This window comes from Mobula birostris, chromosome 5 (genome assembly GCF_030028105.1).
Source record: "Mobula birostris isolate sMobBir1 chromosome 5, sMobBir1.hap1, whole genome shotgun sequence".
Classification (NCBI taxonomy): Eukaryota; Metazoa; Chordata; class Chondrichthyes; order Myliobatiformes; family Myliobatidae; genus Mobula; species Mobula birostris.
The window spans coordinates 55,206,441-55,226,859 of record NC_092374.1 but is presented as its reverse complement, the minus strand read 5'-3'; the positions used below and the strand labels follow the sequence as shown (position 1 = coordinate 55,226,859).

The following is a 20,419-nucleotide window of genomic DNA, read 5'->3' as shown; positions in this document are numbered from 1 at the left end:
TCTCGTCAGAAAAGTCTGGCAACTCTTCCCAGAGAACGTTTTCAGTGCTGGCTCAAAATATTGCTTGATACAAATTTATTGACCTCTAAGTAAGAGGTAAGCATGATCTGCAAATCTCCTTTTTCAGCAAGATAATGATTTAATAAATATTGCCTTCTTGTCAATGTTACTGGCGAGAACCCAGATACAATTCTGGCGGATGGAGAATATGGCTTGTCCTCTTGTATAATAAAGCATTTTCCTTTTCACAGGAAGCTGACTAGATCTGTAGTACTGTGCCAAAGCAAACTTCATCATTTTCCCAGGATCTCACCAATACAATCCAATCCTAACAGCTATCTTTTCTATTATTGGGGAGATTTATGATACCTTATCACAAATAAGACAGTCATTTCCCAATTGCACTGTATTCTCAAACAATAGCCAGAGAAACATGCATAACATTCATTAAGGAAAGAGCTGCAGACCCATATCTGTTAATAAGCTGCCAAAATTTGACTTAAAACCAACCAAAGTGCTCAAGATGTATTGAGAAATTATCAAAAATGGATCCAGAAAATCAAGCAGATAGCATTGAAATTTGCATTTTATTACTTTAAAGGATTGGAGCAATATAGAAAATAAATTAAAAACTTACTTCAGAATCAGGTTTAATATCACCAGCATATGTTGTGAAATTTGTTAACTTCACAGCTGCAGTTCAATGCAATACAGTACATGATAAATATAGTAGAGAAAAATAAATAAATTACAGTAAGGTGAGTGTGTGTATAATAGTTAAATTAAAAACAGTCATGCAAAAAACAGAAATAATAAAAAAAGACAGGTAGTGTTCGTGGGTTCAATGTTCATTTAGAAATTGGATGGCAGAGGGGAAGAAGCTGTTCCTGAATTGCTGAGTGTGTTCCTTCCGGCTTCTGTACCTCCTACCTGATGGTAATGATGAGAAGAGGACATGTCCTGGGTGATGGGGATCCTTAATAATGGATGCCACCTTTCTGAGGCACTGCTCCTTGAAGATGTCTTGGATACTGCACATAACAGAGCTTCCGGGGCGCCTTCAAGGGTAAGCTCAAAGTGGCAGCTGGATGGGTATGCTTAAATATTCCAGATTCAGCTTGCTATAGCTGAGAAACACTTACTCGTTCTTGAGCTGACACCAAATGATTTCAGGGTGATAATAGTTTAGGTAAATGATGCTCAGACAATAGGACAAATGGTATCCTGAGCAGGGGCAGGCTTGCTAATGGTAAAGCAAGTCAAGTCATGGTCATTGTCATGTGCACAGGTATGGTGAGGTACAGATATAATGGCAGTGTTGCTTGCAACAGCACCACAAGCACATAGGTACAGACAACACACAAAATATGACTTTTACATTGAAGAGAGAGAAAAAAGGATGACAAAAACAAGACCTTAGTGCAAAAATTAAGACTCAATCAGAAATATTTGCATAGTGGTACAAGAAATAGTTGGTAGTTTTCATTGCTGAGGTAGGGTTAGGGTTTGATCAGGTCAGTTCAGGAGTCTGAAAAACCTGCTATATATTTCATGTGGGTATAGGAAAGTAGCTATTCCTAAATTTGGTGGTATAAGATTTAAGGCCTTTGTACTTCCTGCCTGAATGTAGTAGCATGAAGATGGCGCGATACGGATTCTCGATGATGTATGCTGTCTTCATGAGGCAGGGCCTCCCGCAGATGCTGTTAGTAATGGGGAGGTCTGTGTCCATAATGGTTTTGAACTGCTGAAGATTTTCTCAGGACATCCTTGGAAATTCTTGGCCTTAGTTACTCCCATGACAGGGGTAATAATTCCTGTGGTCACAGGCATGACAATTCCCAGTGTACCATAACTATCTCAGCCTACTAGAAGATCACAGGCTCTCAGCTAATGAGTAAACGTTGAAGGTGGAACTCGCACACTGCATCAAGTTGTTGACGAGTGCCTGGAAAATGAGCTGACCTTTGCATAATTTGATAATAGTACAAAAGTGAAAAAATACTGTACATTGTGATGGGTACTCACAGAGAGTTAATCAATCAGCAACACAAGGCCCCGACACTCTAATAAACATGTTACATCATCCTGCTATTATCGACTAGCTGGTTCCCTCAAAAGCTAAGTAGCCAGTTGGAGTACATAACATACACTTAATGGCCATGTTATTAGGTATACCTGTTACATCTGCTCTTTAATGCAAATAACTAATTAGCCAATCATGTGGCAGCAACTCAACGCATAAAGCATGCAGATGTGGTCAAGGGTTCAGCTGAAGTTCAGAACAAACATCAGAATAGGGAAGAAATGTGAGCTAAGTGGTTTTCACCGTGTAATGATTGTTGGTGCCAGATGGGGTGGTTTAAATATCTCAGAAACTGTTGATCTCGTGAGATTTACGTACACAACAGAGAATGATATGAATACCAAAAAGAAAACATCCAGTGAGCCGCAGTTCTGTAGATGATAACACCTTATTAATGAGAAAGGTTTGAGGAAAATGGCCAGACTGGTTTGAGTGAATAGGAAAGTGACAGTAACTCAAATAATTACGAGTTACAACAGTGGTGTGCAGAAGAGCATCTCTGAACACACAACACATCGAACCTTGAAGTGGATAAGCTACAGTAGCAGAAGACCACAAACATACAAACAAAACAAACATGTAATTTGAGTAAACAACAGGAATTCTGCAGATGCTGGAAGACGCAAATAACAGGAATTCGGCAGATGCTGGAAACGCAAACAACAGGAATTCTGCAGATGCTGGAAAATGCAAACAACAGGAATTCTGCAGATGCTGGAAAACGCAAACAACAGGAATTCTGCAGTACGCAAACAACAGGAATTCTGTATTTTGAGTAACGTTGCAGTGTCTAGGACTTTATGCTTATAGGAGACCTGGTAATTATTTTAAATTTCCACGGATCTATGGCAAAAGTACATCATATGAATTTGAGTCTCATTTGCTTTCAACTAGCTGTCTGTAAACTTTGGGGGCAAATCCAGAGAGTCACTGGATATAACAGGCAACTCAAATTCCTGAGATGTAATATCACATGCTGGTTCCAGGTAGAGTTTGAAACTTGATCAAGCAAAGTTATCCAAACCTGGAGCCCTTCCTAGAATATTAAAGCATAAAATGCAATTGTTGCTGGCTTGCACATATTATCCCTGTTAAGGCCTGCCTGCCTCAGGAGAGCTCGAACCAGAACTTGCTACACTAAACATTTTAATTAACACCAGCAGTTGAAATATCTATCCTATTGTGAGCAATACATTTCAAGCAGGACTTGTCAGAGCTTGCAGACTTTGAAAATATGGCATATTATACCTGAAGCAGTGATTTCATCCCTCCCCATAAAAGCTGCTGATCATTGCATTCCCTTGTATTAATCTAGTCGTGCACTGGAAACTTTAAAACCAAGGGATGAAAGAAACTTGATCATGTGCTGCTGTTTTACTTATGCTTTGCATTCTTATTTGCCGGTAGTATGTCATGGATTGTGATCTCAGCACAAAAGCAAGACAGGGTGCAAGCAAACTTCCTCTGTGTATTAAAGTGCGCATATTGTGCAAGCTTAGCTTTGATTAAAAATAGTTTTTTATGGGAAGTCGCCTACTTAGTCTTTCTTCTTTCTTCTCTCTTCTCACTCTCTTGCACTCTTCTCATTGGTGATATCAGGAAGATGGTACAGGAGCCTCAGGACTCTCACCACTAGACTCAGGAACAGTTATTACCCCTCAACTATCAGGCTCTTGAGCAAGAGGAGATAGATAACTTCACTCACCCCATCACTGAATTGTTTCCACAACCTATGGACTCATGTTTAAGGACATTTATTGCTTATTTATTTCTTTTTTCTTTGTTTTGTATTTGCATAGATTGGTGTCTTTTGCACATGACGTATTTGTCCATCCTCCTTGGTCTTTCATCGATTCTATTGCATTTCAAAGATTTTCTTTCCACAGCCACAAGAAAACAAATGTTAGTGTTGTATATGGTGACATCTACGTATGTACTTTGATAATAAATTTACTTTGAACTTTGTAGTCATGATGAACCCTAACGTTAGATTCTGACAATACTTGCAATATATCCACAATGTTGGTACAGGCAAAGAAAACCTTAGGAGGAGACACACAAGACTGCTGATGCTGGAATCTGGAACAACAGATAAGATGCTGGAAGAACTTGGTGAGTTAGACAGCATCTGTGGAGGGGAATGGATAACCGGTATTTCAAAACACTTTCAACCCCATTCTTCTGCCTTCTCCCTGTATCTTTTGATACCTTTACTAATCAAGAACTTCTTAATCCTCACTTTAAAAAAAAACAATGATTTGGCCTCCACAACTGTCTGTGGCAATGGAGTCCATAGATTCACCACCCTCTAGCTAAAGCAGTTCCTCAACATCTCTGTCCTTCTATTCTGAGGTTGTGTCCTCTGGTCCCCTGATTCTCTAATTATTTGAAAACTCTCCCACTATTTGAAATATCCTCTGAACATCCATTCTGTCTATGCCGTTCAATATTTGGTAGGTTTCAAATGGATCCCCTTCATTCCTTTGAACGGCAGTGAGTGCAAAAGGAGTGTGTGTGGATAATGGCAAGTGGAATGGATGAAAGAGAGGAAAGAAGCAGGGTGATAGGGTGCTGGTGTAGGTATCCGAGCAATTGGATAGATTAGGAGGCACGTGCAAAGGAGCAGCCATAGGAGGATTTGTACAATAGTATAATCTATTAAGATAATCTAAATATCCTTCCTTATGCCATTAACTTGTGTGACTCAACAGTCCTAGATCTAAAGTCATGGTTCTTCTGGTTGCAGAGTTAGTGCCTACGCTGGTGGCAACAATTTGAAATGAATTTGCTTAAATAAGCCTACTTGGCAAAGACACTCATCACTTTGTAGCATTGGCCCAACTAGGTCAGAAGTTAATGATTGTGGAGTGCTCAAAGAAAAAAGGAAAGCATGTGGAAGCTTGCAAACAGATTATATATTTATCCTCATTAGCTGGTATTCATTCTCTTTCCAAAAATGAAATCATGCAGAAATACCACAAACAGCATCGGCTATGCCAGTTTTTTTTTAAAAAAAACTGTCTGATGACTCATTGCAAACTTCAACACAGATCTTTGTTTACTTTATCTGCCAACACTGTTCATTCAGCCCTTATCTTAACTAGCTGTTGCTTTTAAAGTGATTATGACATGTCCAAAAGATGCTTGTTGAAGATGAATTCTGGAACTGTTCCTTGTTATACTTGACACTTAAAAGCATTTACTCAATAGCCCTATTTGGTTTAAATAGTTTTGATGGAGTCAAATCTGTAATTCTGAGAATTAAGACTATTAACAGTGGGCTGATATGTGTAAAGAGACTATTTAAGTTCAAGTTTAACTATCATTCAAACATACATGAATATAGCTAAACTAAACAGTGCTCCTCTGGGCCAAGCTGCAAAACACATTTCCAACAGCACACAGCACACTGCAAATAGCACATAGCACAAATACCACATATGGTTATGATTTCAGAAAAACATACATTCACAAAGAAAAATAAATAATGTCACTCAAGTCCCTGAGTGGCATAACTGTAGATTGCCCTAGTCCAGGTTGTTCTTCTGCTGAGCAAACACTGGAGAGCAGTACCAACAGGATTGGCCAGCCCTTGAATCAGCATAATTTCAGGGTACCATGCAGATGTCCCTGCTCTCTCCCCTAGCTGGCTGCAACAGGCAACTGTGTCCAAGGCAAACCTGTGGCCGAAGCCTAATCCTTGTCACAACTGCTATCCTGCTGTCGGTCTCACCAATGAATGGTCTCGCAATGTTGTACGATACCAATGTCCAATTGGGCCTTCTGAGCCCAATAAAAATGTCCAAAATAATACTCATTCCATTTGTTGAATCGCACAATGGTACACAACAAGTCCAGGCAACAACTCAACAACAATATGCAATAAGTCCAGCTCTATTGCTATACCAATGTTCAACAGGTTCTTGCGATCCCAATAAGATTGTCCCAAGAGGATCACTCCCTCCATTTGAATCACTTGCTCTGTTTGTTGGATTGCACACCATCTCAGCACAGCAGGCCCAGGCATCAACATATCAACAATATGCAATATGTCCAGCTCCATCTCTATCGGTCAACTTGCTGATGGGATAGTTCTGCAGTACTTGATGTTCTTATTATCTAGTAGAGATTCTCAATGGCAAAAAAGACTCACAAGACAAACAAATGCACTGTTAATTGGACCTTGAATGGCCGCTGCATCTGAGCGTAACACCATCCTACCAGAAGGTAGCATAACATGATAATATTAAGAATATAAAGAACATATTCAACAGGAGTAAGCCATTGAGCCAGTTCTGCTAATCAGTAATATTATGATTGGTTTTCTATTAAGGTCAAAGTCAAGCTTGTTGTCATATGCACAAGCACAGGTGCAACAAGTAGCTTTATGCAGCATCATCACAGGCACATAGCATCAGATAATCAACATTCACAAGAAAAACAGAACAATAAGTTGTACAAGGTTATACAAGAGAAAACACAATTTGCAGAAAAGAAGCCAAGTCTGTTGTTGTGCGAAGCGACTAAAGTGGTCATGGTGTTACTATACTGATGAAGTGGCTAGGATTGTGCTGTTTTCTTGGAGACCAAACAGTATCTGTTCTTGATGTGGTGTTGTATGACTTTGGGCTTTTGTACCTCTTGCCTGATGGTAGCTGTAAGAAGGTGGCATGGCTCAGATAGCTGGGATCCTTGATAACAGATGTGCCTTCTTAAGCCAGCATTTTATGGAGATTATATATATATATATATATATATATTTATTCCTGTTCTATTCCCAGGTTCTTTGAATCCTATAAAGCCTCCATATATTATTACACTCAAACACTGTTTTGGAGCCAGAGTTGAAGCAGAAGAAACATTTTGGCCAAAGCTAACTTTTTTGTGCCAAGTACAAAGTACATAGGTCCCAAATTTCATCGTGCTTCATGTGACTAGCAAGGTTAAGCACACTGCCTCCTCTTGTTACAGCTGCCACCTGTATGTACTCCCAATAGCAGTAGCTCAAATCAACCTGGATTCTGTGTGCTGCCCAGACCCACTCCCTGGCCCCTCAGATCTGCTTGAGCCAGATGTTGAGGGCAAATGAACTGATCCTATTTACTTGGTGTTCTCAGCAAGAAATAGACCTCAGGCAATGGTTGAGAGCCTGTCTCCAGAAAGCAAAGCTAGGGATTGAAATCTGTTTCCTATCAAAGTCTGTGAGATTTTGTAAGTTTTTAAACTTACTTTGTTATTCAACTTGCTATGAATAATTTCTTGAATATGTTTAAAAAATGAAAATTAATAGAAGTAATGAAATGTGCCATTGTGCCAAAGGGAGATACAACACAGTATCAGGCCCTTCAGCCTATCACGTCCATGCTGACCCATCAACAGCTCATTTACACTTATCTAAAACTGTTAAAATGTATAAAAAATATCTGAGTTGGTTTATACAGGGAAGTGGCATTGAGTAATGAAATCAGCTATGATTTTCTTGATATTATAATAATAATGCTAATAACTATATTGAACCCAAGTGGAAAAATCTTTTGTTACATTAGCAACATTTAAAGTCATACTTAGCAGTGTACAGACTTAACCAATAATAATGTACAGAATAATGATGTACACAATAATAATTTAGCAATGTGGAATAATAATGTACAAAATAATCAAACAGAGACTATTGCACTATGATGTGTGTTCTCCTGTTGCGCAGAGACGAACTGTTGTATATCCCTATTGCATTTAGTAGGAAAGATTTTCTGTAATGATCCTTGTGTCAGCGAAGCTGAATAAGTCTGTTCAAAAGGGTGCTCTGCTGCTTATTCAGTAGGTCATGGAGAGGATGTGCCAGATTGTCCATAATGGATAGCAGTTTGTTTAGTGAAACAGTGCTGTTTAAGTCACTGGACTTTTATTATAAAAATGATCCATGTATTATAGACAGCAGGTTGTGTGATGAACCCAGCTGGCGTTTTCTAGCTTCAGGTGCCATTTTTGTGTATATCATTGCTTAAGCAATGAGAAGAAGTGCAGGAGTGAGATAGATTGGCTGGTTGAGTGGGTTGCAACAACAATCTCGCCTTTAGCTTCAGCAAGACCAAGGAATTGTGGACTACAGAAAAGGGAATTGGAGGGGAGGGGGTAGATACACCAGTCTTTATTGAGGGGTTAGTGATGGAAAGAGTGAGCAGTTTCAAATTACTGGGTGTCAACATCTCAGGATATATCTTGAGCCCAGCATATTGATGCAGTCGCAAAGGGGGCATGCCAGGTGCTATGGTTCATTAGGAGTTTGAGGAGATTTGGTATGCTACCAAAGACTCCTGCAAATTTCTACAGGAGAGCATTCTGACTGGTTGCATCACAGCTTGGTATGGAGGTTCCAATGCACAGGATTGCAAAAGCTACGGGGGTTACTGACTCAGCCAGACCCGTCACATGAGCAACTTTCCCCACCATCAAGGATATCTTCCAAGCGCCGTGCTTGAAGCAGGCAGCACCTGCCATTAAGGACCTTCACCTTCTTCTCATTACTACCATCGGGGGTGGGGGAGATGGGGGAGGAGAAGTGCCTGAAAACTCACACTTAGTATTTTAGGGATAGCTTTTTCCTTTCTACCGTTAGATTGCTGAATGTTCCATAAACCCACAAATACTACCTTATCATTCCTTTCTCGTGCTATTTATTAATTATATAATTTATAGTAATTTTATGTCTTGAACTGTACTGCTGCGGCAAAGCAACAAATTACACAACATATGTCAGTGATAATAAACCTGATTGTGATTCTAATTCTAATTCATGCATGTTTGGAGGAAGAATCTTAAAGAGGAGAATGATTGCACTCATCACAAGTTCTATGTGGTTATGCTGTTAATCAAGGTTAATTTCCTATCCCAGTTGAAGGGTCGAAATTAAAATGTATATTGAAGTAGTCAGAAGTGACAGAGCAAAGGAATATGTGCATTTAATATGAGTTCAAAGGGATATGTCGGGCATACTTTTTTACACAATGTGAATTGTGGGTGCCTGGAATGTGCTGACCGGGTTGGTAGTACAGGTAGACATGCTTATATACGTATATTTATGTAGAGAGATATGGACATTGTGTAAGGAGAAAAGATTAGTTTAGCTATTTGTTTAAATGCTAATTCAATTAGATTGGCACATCATGGCTTGCTCCTGTTCTGTGCTGGTCTTTGCTCTGTGTTCCCTGTAAAAACCAATAAAGCAATTGATCCACCCATAAGAACAACATCAGCTGCATCAAAAACTTTTAAAATGTTTAACTTAGTCACCCAAAATGTTTTGCCTTTGAGTGATTAGTATCTATTGTGAGGAGGTAATGCCGACAATTTGCATTGAGGTAGTAGATAATGCCAAAAAAAAAGCAGGTCAAATTTGGATGCCTGTTTAATTTAACTATTCATAATTGTCACTGATCACTACTGTTGCTGTAGGTGCTTGTTAGTAAATGGGATGTAGGAAGGAGACTATAGATCTCTGAAATCATTTTGCAGCATGCCAGATGTGGCCTCAAAAATCAGGTTCAATTTAAAGTCTGTGCTCATCAATTAAAATATGAAAGCTCATGTCTCTCTATCTTTATCTTCATTTAACTGACTTCCTGGTTGTTTAATGTTCCATTTTTTTGGCATCTTTCTCCCTCTGTTCTTTTTGACTTCCAGATAATAGTTTTTCTGCCTACGCCTTTGCTTCTTTTGTGGGCAGAGTACATTTTCCCACTCTGTGAGTGATTATATTGCAAATTATTTCATTAAGTTGCCTGTTCTTTCTCTCTTGCAAATTTAGCACTCAGCATACACCTAAAGAGTAGTTTGTCCTTCTGGCTAAGATTAGCATATAAACACTTATAATGTTTGTATTCACTTACTGCCCATTACGCTGCTAGTGTTTAGGGTACCAATGAAGGTGCCCCATCTCCGTCTGTCCTTGTGTACAATCCAGAAACCAATTTTCATCTTGGTCTTGGCGGTGTTCAGGGCTTCCTTCATCATGCCAGTAGCTTATCCTCAGTTATTACTACTGTTGGCCACGTAAGTCCCAGGTAGAGACTGAGGAATACCATTGCACACAGATGTAGAAGGATTCTTCATTGCTGTTTCTGTAACAGTTTTGTTTGACTAGCCAGGGTTGTTAGTCTTGAGCTAAGCCCCTGAACCTGGAGACCACTCCTAGTCTGTTCTCTACCCTTTGACCTGTTTGGCATGCATGACCCTACAAAGAGGCCCTGACTCCAACCAGTAAAGCTCTCTGGGTCACTGAGGCATGTAGTCCTCCAAACCACGACAAGGTTGTGGTTCTTTTGGAGGGTGTTTGTATTAAATTTCATTAATGTTTTGGTTAAATACAAAACTGAGGAATTAAACACAGGTATATTAAACAATCCAACATGAAATTATATTAAACATACCTACCGTAAACTTGACAAGAGATAATCTCAAGGCTTTTGAATTATTTTTCTGTTTCTACTTTGTTGTACACTTCCCAAACTGTATTGAATTTTATTCCTTTTAGTCTAATTCCCTGCTTTCTTCTGTTTTATTTTCTTTGTTTGATGGAAATTCTATATTTTCTTTGAAACTCTCAGATTAGCTTGCTACTGAATTCCATAGTTTGTTTTAGCTTTCTCTTTTAGCCCCTATCAAAGAAGAGAAACCAGGCATATGTTACATCCAAGCTTAGAGTGTTTGTGTGCATTCAGATTATGATCCTCAGTTCAGCTAAGAAGTGAATAAATCAGCATGAATGGCTTGGAGAGATGAGGTTTAACAGGAGAAAAGAATAATTGGGACACATTGGGACCAATACAGTTTGGCCGATGTGTCATGGAAATAGTTAAAATGACATATATGTTTTCGTCTTGTTCTATACTGGAACAGTTCTGGAAGTCAGTTTTTTCGACAATTTCTAAAGCACGTAAAATTAACAGTTCTAGTGTAAAATCTCCCCAGTAGACTTTGCAAACCTCCCCGCCAGGATATTGGTCCCCCTGAGATTCAAGTGCAACCCATTCTTTTTGTACAGTTCACACCTGCGCTGAAAGAGGTCCCAATGATCCAGAAATCTCAATCCCTGCCCCCTGCTCCAATCCTTGAGCCACACATTTATCCTCCACCTCATTCTATTCCTATTGGAAAGGGTACAGAGGAGATTTACCAGGGTGCTGGCTGGTTTAGAGAGTATGCATTATGATCAGAGATTAAGGGAGCTAGGGCTTTACTTTCTGGAGAGAAGGAGGATGAGAGGAGACATGATAGAGGTATACAAGATATTAAAAGGAATAGATAGTGGACAACCAATGCCTCTTCCCCAGGGCACCACTGCTCAATACAAGAGGACATGGCTTTAAGGTAAGGGGTGGGAAGTTCAAGGGGGGTATTAGAGGAAGGTTTTTTACTCAGAGTGGTTGGTGCATGGAATGCACTGCCTGAGTCAGTGGTGGAGGCAGATACACAAGTGAAATTTAAGAGATCACTAGACAGGTATATGGACGAATTTAAGGTGGGGGGGTTATATGGGAGGCAGAGTTTAAAGGTCAGCAAAACACTGGGCTGAAGGGCCTGTACTGTACTGTACTGTTCTATGTTCTATTCTCACTGTCGCGTGGCACAGGCAGTAATCCCGAGATTACTACCTTTGTGGTCCTGCTTCTCAACTTCCTTCCTAACTCCCTGTAGTCTTCTTTCAGGACCTCTTCTCTTTTCCTACCTATGTCATGGGTATCAATATGTACCATGACCTCTGGCTGTTCTCCTTCCAACTGCAGGATATCTTGGACGCGATCTGAAACATCCCGGACCCTGGCACCTGGGAGGCAAACTACCATCCGAGTTTCTTTTCTGCTTCCACAGAATCACCTGTCTGACCCCCTAACTATAGAGTCCCCTATCACTACTGCCTTCCTCTTCCTTTCCCTACCCTTCTGAGCCACAGGCCCAACTCTGTGTCAGAGGCAGGGCCACTGTTGCTTCCCCCAGGTAGGCTGCCCCCCCCCAACAGTTCTTGTTGTCAAGAGGTACAGCCATAGGGGTACTCTGTAGTACCTGACTCTTCCCCTTCCCCCTCCTGACTGTGACCTACTTGTCTGTCTCCGGTGGCCCTGGTGTGACCACCTGCCTATAACTCCTTTCTATCTCCTCCTCGCTCTCCCTGACCAGGCAAAGGTGATCGAGCTGCATCTCCAGTTCCCTAACTCTGATGCTTAGGAGCTGCAGCTCGACACACCTGGTGCAGATATGGCCATCCAGGAGGCTGGAAGACTCCAGGACCTCCCACATCTGACACCGAACACAGAAAACTGGCCTCACACACATACTTCCTCCTTTCCGCAAATAACACAGGTAGACCTACCTCGCTTCGTCCCGTTACCAGCTAAGCCTGTTGAGCCAAAGCCCTATCACTCTGCTGCCCGCTGGATATGGCGGTCTTTTTAAACCTTTCGCGCTTTACTGGCTGACATCATGTGCCTGCGCGGTCTTGCCTGTCTTTTATCCTGAGTAGTAAAAACTGCCTTTGCTCCGGGAATCAGCCGTTCACTCGTAGCCTTCTTGCTCCGAATCCCTGGCATAGACCAGTTGGGCAGGCCAAAGGGTCTGTTTCCATGCTGATGACCCTATGTCTCTCAGAATCAGAATCAGATTTATTATCACAGAATTAGATGATGTGAAATTAGTTGTTTTGTGGCAGTAGTATAGTGTTAAACATAAATGACTATAAATTAAAAAAAAAGAAACTATAGTAACATGCTGATAAGTGAGTCTCATTGTATTGACACTCACAATGTAGCTTCTTCAGAATTTCCTCTTTGATTTCTTGAATATTACCTTAAATCTATAGCCTGTAGCTTCACTGAAATGTGGAAACTATCCAGCAGTATGTTTAGGAGATTTTGCATAACTTAAAAGCTGTTAATTAGGTCACCTCTCGACTTTCTGTCAAACTCAATGAGCCAGCCTGTTAATGCTTTGCTGATAGGCACATCTTCATAATTCAGTGCTGCTCTTTGTAAATCTTCTCCCCACCCCATCAGCAAACACCTGCCCATGTGTGGAGAGTCATTAGCCACCACATAACCCACAAGGTTGGAGTGGAAGCAAGTCCTCCTGGATCCTTAAAAGAAGACATCATTTCCGCATCTTCTTCAGTTTCGCTGTTTTTATTTACAAGTGTAGTCATAAGAACTGTAACTACAACTCCAAGTGTAATTTAACTATGATTTGAATTAGGTTAAACATAGCTTCTTCACCTTTTATTTTTATGCCCTTGTGCTGCTAGTGCTTGTAGTCATTTGTAAATTAGTCTTCCAAGTTCCCCTTGTACTTCTATCTTATTCAGATTCTTATTTTCCAAGGAACATGTGATATCTTTTTTTAAACTGAAATATAATTCCTTAAAATCAGCATCAGAATCACGCTTATTGTCATTGACATAAATCGTGCAATTTGTTTAGTAGCAGCATTACTGTGCAGGCATAACAGATTACTGTAAGATACAATAAAATAAATAAATAAACGTTGCAGAGGAGGAATCGTGAGGTAGAGTTCATGGGTTCATGGACCATTGAGAAATCTCAAAAAGTTCCTGAAACTTTGAGTGTGGGTCTTTAGGCTCCTGTACCTCCTCCCTGATGGAAGTAATGAGAAGAGGAGGTGTCCCAAATAGTGAAGGTCCTTAATGATAGATTTTGCTTCACTTTCTTCAGGCGCCTCCTTATTTCTTTGTATTCTCACCAGGTTGCTGTGCAAATTTATTAACATCCTCTTGCAATAAATTGTAATGTTGACCGTACAACATTGTTGACTGGTGTTATTGATAATTATTTTTTTCTTTCCAGTGTCTGATGTTAATGTAAGTGGTGAACAACAGTAGTCACAATGCTTTGGCTCTCAGTCATTTTCTAGGTAGTGGCAGACTCATACAGCCTTAATTACTTTATATTTCTATTACAGGTATTTCAGACTTGTGGGACTCTAGCCGATATAATAAAATTATACTGCAGTCAAATTGGATAACCACCAAATTTGTGTGCAAAGCACATATGATCATAAGATCGTTTTCGAAGACTAAATGAGCATTTTTTTCCCCTGGTCCTTTATTTCCAGGATAATTTGTTTAGATTTTAATATAGATCATAAGAGATAATTACTGCATTAGATTTAAAGAGAAAATTTGATGAATATTTGTAGATGGCAAAAAGATGACAGTTATGTTGGAAAGTCAGGAAAATGGGATAAGTGGTTTGCAATTTTAATGAGTGAATTCACTGACTGCCTGCTATGTAAGCCTCCTGCAATTGTGAATAGAGTGCAGCAGAATTAATGGAAGTTATTGATCTTGTTCATTTGGCATGGGGTGTGTTTGGGGCTTTAAGGAACACTTTCATTTTTCGGAAATCATGAAGGCTGTTAAAATGTGTTTATATATATCCATGCCCTGTGAGATTAATGATACACATGTTAGTGTATTCTGTATTCGGCAGTTTTCTGTAGAGATTAGTACCTATATATTCTTTTATATTTCAAGCATGCTCCAGAAAACGGACTACATTTACAAATGGGCAGTCCATACTCCTAATGTATTGCAAAAACGCATAAAGCTAATGATTAATTTTGGATTTCTGCTTACTAGCAGCAGCAGAAATTTCATTACCGTGCATTTAACATGAGTCAACAGAAAAAAGGAAGATAATAACATTAGGGTTATTGGCATGGAGTTTAATAATGATGAGGCAGTTTTATTTTTATCCTGTCCACTATATAAATCATATTAAGTTCTTCATAATTATTGAGTGTAGATATTCAAAATGCCAGAAGTTCAAGGATTCAACTATGTTAAAGCAGTATCTTAAATATTGATTAAACATATTATTTCCATGGATTGTGGAAAATTATGGACAAATTCATTCAATGTCAAGGTATAAAATGAAACCAGTGGGGTAGATGTAGAAAAATTATTTTCATTGGCTGGTGATTGTAAAATAAAAGGGAACATATTGTAAAAGTAGCAACAAGCTTTTCAAGAGTGAAAGTGCAAAGTGTTGGCGAAGCTTTGAATTCTTTTTCAACAACTTTCAGTTTACAGTGGTTTCATTGACAGCTTTATGACTAAAATTAATACCCTTTTGCAAATCAAAATTATTAAGTTATTTGGGGTGTATTCATAGAGCAAATATGATCTCATTAACTGAAAGTAGAGTCTTAAGTGGTTCAGCAGATCAGGCAGCTGGATCTAAGGAGTATATTGTTAATTCTGTCTTTCAGCACACAGATGCTGCCTGATCTGCTAAGTGTTTCCAGAATTTTATGTTTTATATTCCTAGCACTCATAGGTTTTTCTTTGATATTCAGGATTGAAAGGCTAAATATTTCTCTCTTCGGAATGGGTTAACTGCTTAAATCATATTTACAGTGAATATACCCTTTGAAATCTGCCCATAATAAAGTTGTACAGAATTCTAAATGTAGAACAGATTTGTCAAAATGCATTATTCTAGTTAAATTTGGGCAAATGTGCAGGGAAACTAGCATGAAAAATATGAAATATATATAAATTGCACAATTAAACTGAGAATGTTTAAGATTAATAATCTGAATAATGGCATAGGACATTTTCAGATGTAACCCTTGGGTCTGCTTCCTTGAAACATGGTCAAAAGATTCCAGTTATGTTTTTTTCCTGACTAGCAGATTCCTATTCCTGTTGCAAACGTATGAAATGTACAGAAGACTAAGCATACAATTTGGTAGCAAGGACTCCTGGGAGATGGCCCACTGTTGGGGCTATTTTTATATCAACAGAGAACAGCATATGCGTTGCTGTTAAAAAGACACAATTTGTCAGGGCAAGTCTTTGAATTAAATTTGGATACCACAGTTATCATCCAGAATAACAAAGCTCTTGGCACTGATATTCAAAGTAACATTGAGTTATTTGTAACAGCTTTCTGTAAGTATAGTTTTACACAATTAGCTTGGAAGTTTGTTCCTTGTTTGACAAGCAAGTGCCAGAATTATGATCTTTCTAAAGCCAAGACCAAATGTTCCACGGAACATATCATTGAACGTTCTACCAAGTTGGACAAAAGCCGTCGCCGAATGTGTGTGGATGTAATTGGTTGGCAGGTTACTCATGGTTTACAGAACACAGAATTTCAAAAGTGGGCTGCAATTTCATTAATAAGCTGAAACGTGATGTAAGAACTTGTAGGCAGTGCCTTTACCTGGAATCAGACTGTTGTGAAATTCCGGACTTAAAAGTTATTTATACCTATTCAGTAATATGTTTACTGATACTGGAAGCAAGAAAAATCTATCTATTGTGTGCTTTGTTCCACCAAGGCCAAAAATAATGGGCAGTTTTTTGATTGATCAATATTACAAAGAAAAATTCTGCCTACTCTTTCTTTGTTTGATAATACTTGAAAAGTATTGTTTCAGAATACTTTCATTTATTGCTGTCTTTGACAGAGAAAGGTTGAATGGTAGCCTAAAATTACTTGAATAAAGTCCTTAAAATAATATGAATAAAAAGACCTTTAGAAGTGTACAGGCCATCCCCTGGTTAGGAATACCAACTCATGGACATACGAATGAGCTTCCATAATTAAAATTAGAAGTCTGACAGGTGTATATTCATTTGTTCCAATGAAGTATATAACTCGAGCAACACACACAGAATGCTGGAGGAACTCAGCAGGCCAAGCAGTACCAAGGAAAAGAGCAAACAATCGACATTTCAGGCGGAGACCCTACATCAGGATTGGAAAAAAAAAGTCAGCCTTTCACTTCTCTCTCCACTTTTAGTAATAATTCTTTCTAATTAGTCATATATACTTTGGATTCCATTCATTAGAATGCTGTGGAGATATGGTTACAATTTCTGATTTTTTTGTGTATTTTCCAATTTAAAAATTTGACTCATAGACAGTGGTAAAATGCAATCCAGTTTTTGCCCATGGACAAGTCTCATGGCAATTACTCAGGACATTTCACTTTAAATATAATTTACTTCATTTCCAAGGGTATTGGTAAACATATGGACATATATATTTGGCAGTTTGGATTGTTTATTCTCTGGAATAGAACAGCTATGTACATTCAAAGTGAAGTAAGGATGAATGATCTTCCCTTGTGGATTTTTTTCAGTAAATTAATTAACTTCTTTGTAAGCAAAAGATAGTAGCTGATCCAATAACACAATCTGTACTCGTACTATGTGAGGAAATGGATATATTTTTATAGGTAAATGTCATAATTGCATCGATCTTAGCTTGCTAGCTGATTTTGAGTTTAGAAGCTCTTGACTAATAGGAAATATTAATTTTGTTTGAATGACCTAGATGCTTTTCTCTGGTTTCATATGCAAGTATTGCAAATGGTTTGACTGCATGAGCTCAGTTAGGTTTAACTTATAATGGATTATTTTAGTAAAACAGTGCAAGACACATTGCCACTTCCTCCCTTACCACCATTCAGGGCCCCAGACAGTCCTTCCAGGTGAGGCGACACTTCACCTGTGAGTCAGCTGGGGTGATATACTGTGTCCGGTGCTCCCGATGTGGCCTTCTATATATTGGTGAGACCCAACACAGACTGGGAGACTGCTTTGCTGAACACCTATGCTCTGTCCGCCAGAGAAAGCAGGATCTCCCAGTGGCCACACGTTTTAGTTCCACATCCCATTCCCATTCTGATATGTCTATCCACGGCCTCCTCTACTGTAAAGATGAAGCCACACTCAGGTTGGAGGAACAACACCTTATTTTCTGTCTGGGTAGCCTCCAACCTGGTGGCATGAACATTGACTTCTCTAACTTCCACTAATGCCCCTCCTCCCCCTCGTACCCCATCCGTTATTTATTTATATATACACACATCCTTTTTCTCTCTCTCTCTCCTTTTTCTCCCTCTGTCTCTCTGACTATACCCCTTGCCCATCCTCTGGGTTTTTCCCCCCTTCCCCCTTTTCCTTCTCCCTGGGCCTCCTTTCCCATGATCCTCTCATATCCTTTTTGCCAATCAACTGTCCAGCTCTTGGCTCCATCCCTCCCCCTCCTGTCTTCTCCTATTATTTTGGATCTCCCCCTCCCCCTCCCACTTTCAGATCTCTTACTCACTCTTCCTTCAGTTAGTCCTGACGAAGGGTCTCGGCCCGAAACGTCGACTGTACCTCTTCCTAGAGATGCTGCCTGCCCTGCTGCGTTCACCAGCAACTTTGATGTGTGTTGCTTGAATTTCCAGCATCTGCAGAATTCCTCGTGTTTGAGAAAGGACTCTTCTAATGGTGTCCTTGGAACTTAGAATGAGTTAAGACATACTATTGAAAGAGCACACTCGTTATGATGCCCTGATTCTTCACTAGACATTCCCAATTTTCCTTGCTTATATTACAGTGATGCAACAGGTAGTGCTGCTGTCTGCTCCAGTGACCTGGATTTGGTCCTGACCTCTTGTGACATTTGTATGGAGTTTGCATTTTCCCTTTTTGATTGCTTGGATTCCTCCCACAACTGTAAGTTGTGTCGGTTGGTAGGTCAATTGGTTACTGTAAATTGTCCTTTCCATAAATAAGAGAGTGGGATTCATGCAATTGCTTTGGCTGGCAGTGAGTCATGAGGCCACACAATCATTTTCTTCAAAATTCAAAGCACATTTATTATCAAAATATGTATGCATTGTACAACCATGAGACTTGTCTTCTTACAGGCAGCTCCAAAATAAAGAAACCCCTAGAAGAGCCCATTAAAAAACACCATCAAACACCCAATACTCAGAGAAAAAAAAATGGTGCAAATAATAAAAGTAAGCAAATAGCATTTAGGACTGAAGTTTTACAGAAGACATGAAGGCAGGCCACAGCCTCAGTTCATTGTAGAGCCAAGTAAATGTTAAGAGAAATATGAAATAACAAATTTTGGATAATTACAAACAAAAGCTGCAAAACGTTATCTGCATTAAACATGTCACAGCACATTTCTTTCCCTCTGAGTACCTGTATTAAATAACCAGTTGTCCTAAGTATATATCTGAATTGACATGATGAAATTCCAAAGACTTAGGTTTCTTCAAGCAATGAAAGGTTGATGAATTCATTGCTTAGAGAAGCCTTGTTTTTTGTATCTTTATAATTTTTACACCAGGATGGCTTTAATTGAAGGTTTGCAATTTTAATGTTTCTACTAGACATTGAATGAAATTTGACTAATAACAAGCAGACAGGCCTTCTATCAGGAGGCACAACAGAATTCATTGAATTTCATTTCAACAGCAGATAAATTACTTCTGGGGATGAATATGAAATGTAAAGGTGTGAGGAAGATTCAAAATGTTGGGTACATGTTATGACATTGCTGTTTCAAATTGTCTTGTACTGCTGACAGGCTAATGTATGATGCAGAAGTCTCTTCTCTCCTACTGTGATTTGGCACCGCTTCAAACTGCTGACTTGAATCTCCTCCAGTATGCCATTTTACTGCAAACATGATTCAACTAGATTCAACTTTGATGGAAGTTACGAAAAGTTAACAGATGTGGAGACCAATGAAAAGTAGTAAAACAGGTCTTTCATCAGATAGAAATTGCCTTTGTTGTGATCATTTGTTTATTAAAGAACCATGATGCAAATACTTAAACCTGTTCTCCCATAATTAACTACCTTTCTGTAACTTTGTTTTAACTCTGATCCTCAGTCCAGGCTATAAATTCATTCTGCATATGTAAGTATTCTACTCTGAGTTACCTGATCAGTTATAACATCTTAAAAATGATTAAGAGAGTCCAGTAAATTAAATAATGAGAAATAAAATTATTGGAGCTAAGGAATTTCTGTTCTTTAAAGGAGTTTCACCAGTCTGTAAACTTCACCATTCTTCTTAAGTTTCTGGGGCTACCTGTTTCATATTCTTCTGAAAGCTCTCTGATCTTTATTTTGTAGCGGAAACATCAGTTTGATGTTACTAGATCCAGTGATGTGCATTTGGGACACAAATGAAAAGACTGTTCCGTTCAGGTGATCCACCTGCAACATTGCTGAAGATGTCTGTTGGCTTGGTACCTATTAGCCTCTCAGTCAGGCTGCGGTGCCGTGTTTGTTGTCGGTTGATCTAGTGACATTGACAATCCATTTGGGATCTCTATGCATTATGACTGGCTGAGACACCACTTGCTACAATGGGAGCTACGGGAAGGCGGTTCATTGGTGGAGAGGAAGCTCCTGTTGAGTTTCTCGTACAGAAGAGAGTTATTCACGTGATGCTAATATCCTTTCCTGGGTTCACACCATTACCCTTTAAGCGAAGAGTAAGTGATTCATTAGGTATC

General features: G+C 39.2%; 1 protein-coding gene across 6 annotated transcripts in view; it reads left to right on the top strand.

The window, feature by feature from the left end:
• Positions 1-20,419, top strand: part of LOC140197690 (nuclear factor 1 B-type-like) — a 310,541-nt gene that overhangs the window by 118,176 nt on the left and 171,946 nt on the right. Inside the window, exon 3 of one of the 6 annotated variants that reach the window (XM_072258027.1) lies at positions 4,118-4,198. The exons of the other annotated variants lie outside the window; for them this stretch is intronic. Within the exon in view, the coding sequence (XP_072114128.1) occupies positions 4,118-4,198 (81 nt within the window). The remainder of the gene's footprint in view (positions 1-4,117; positions 4,199-20,419) is intronic. 6 annotated transcript variants of the gene reach the window in all.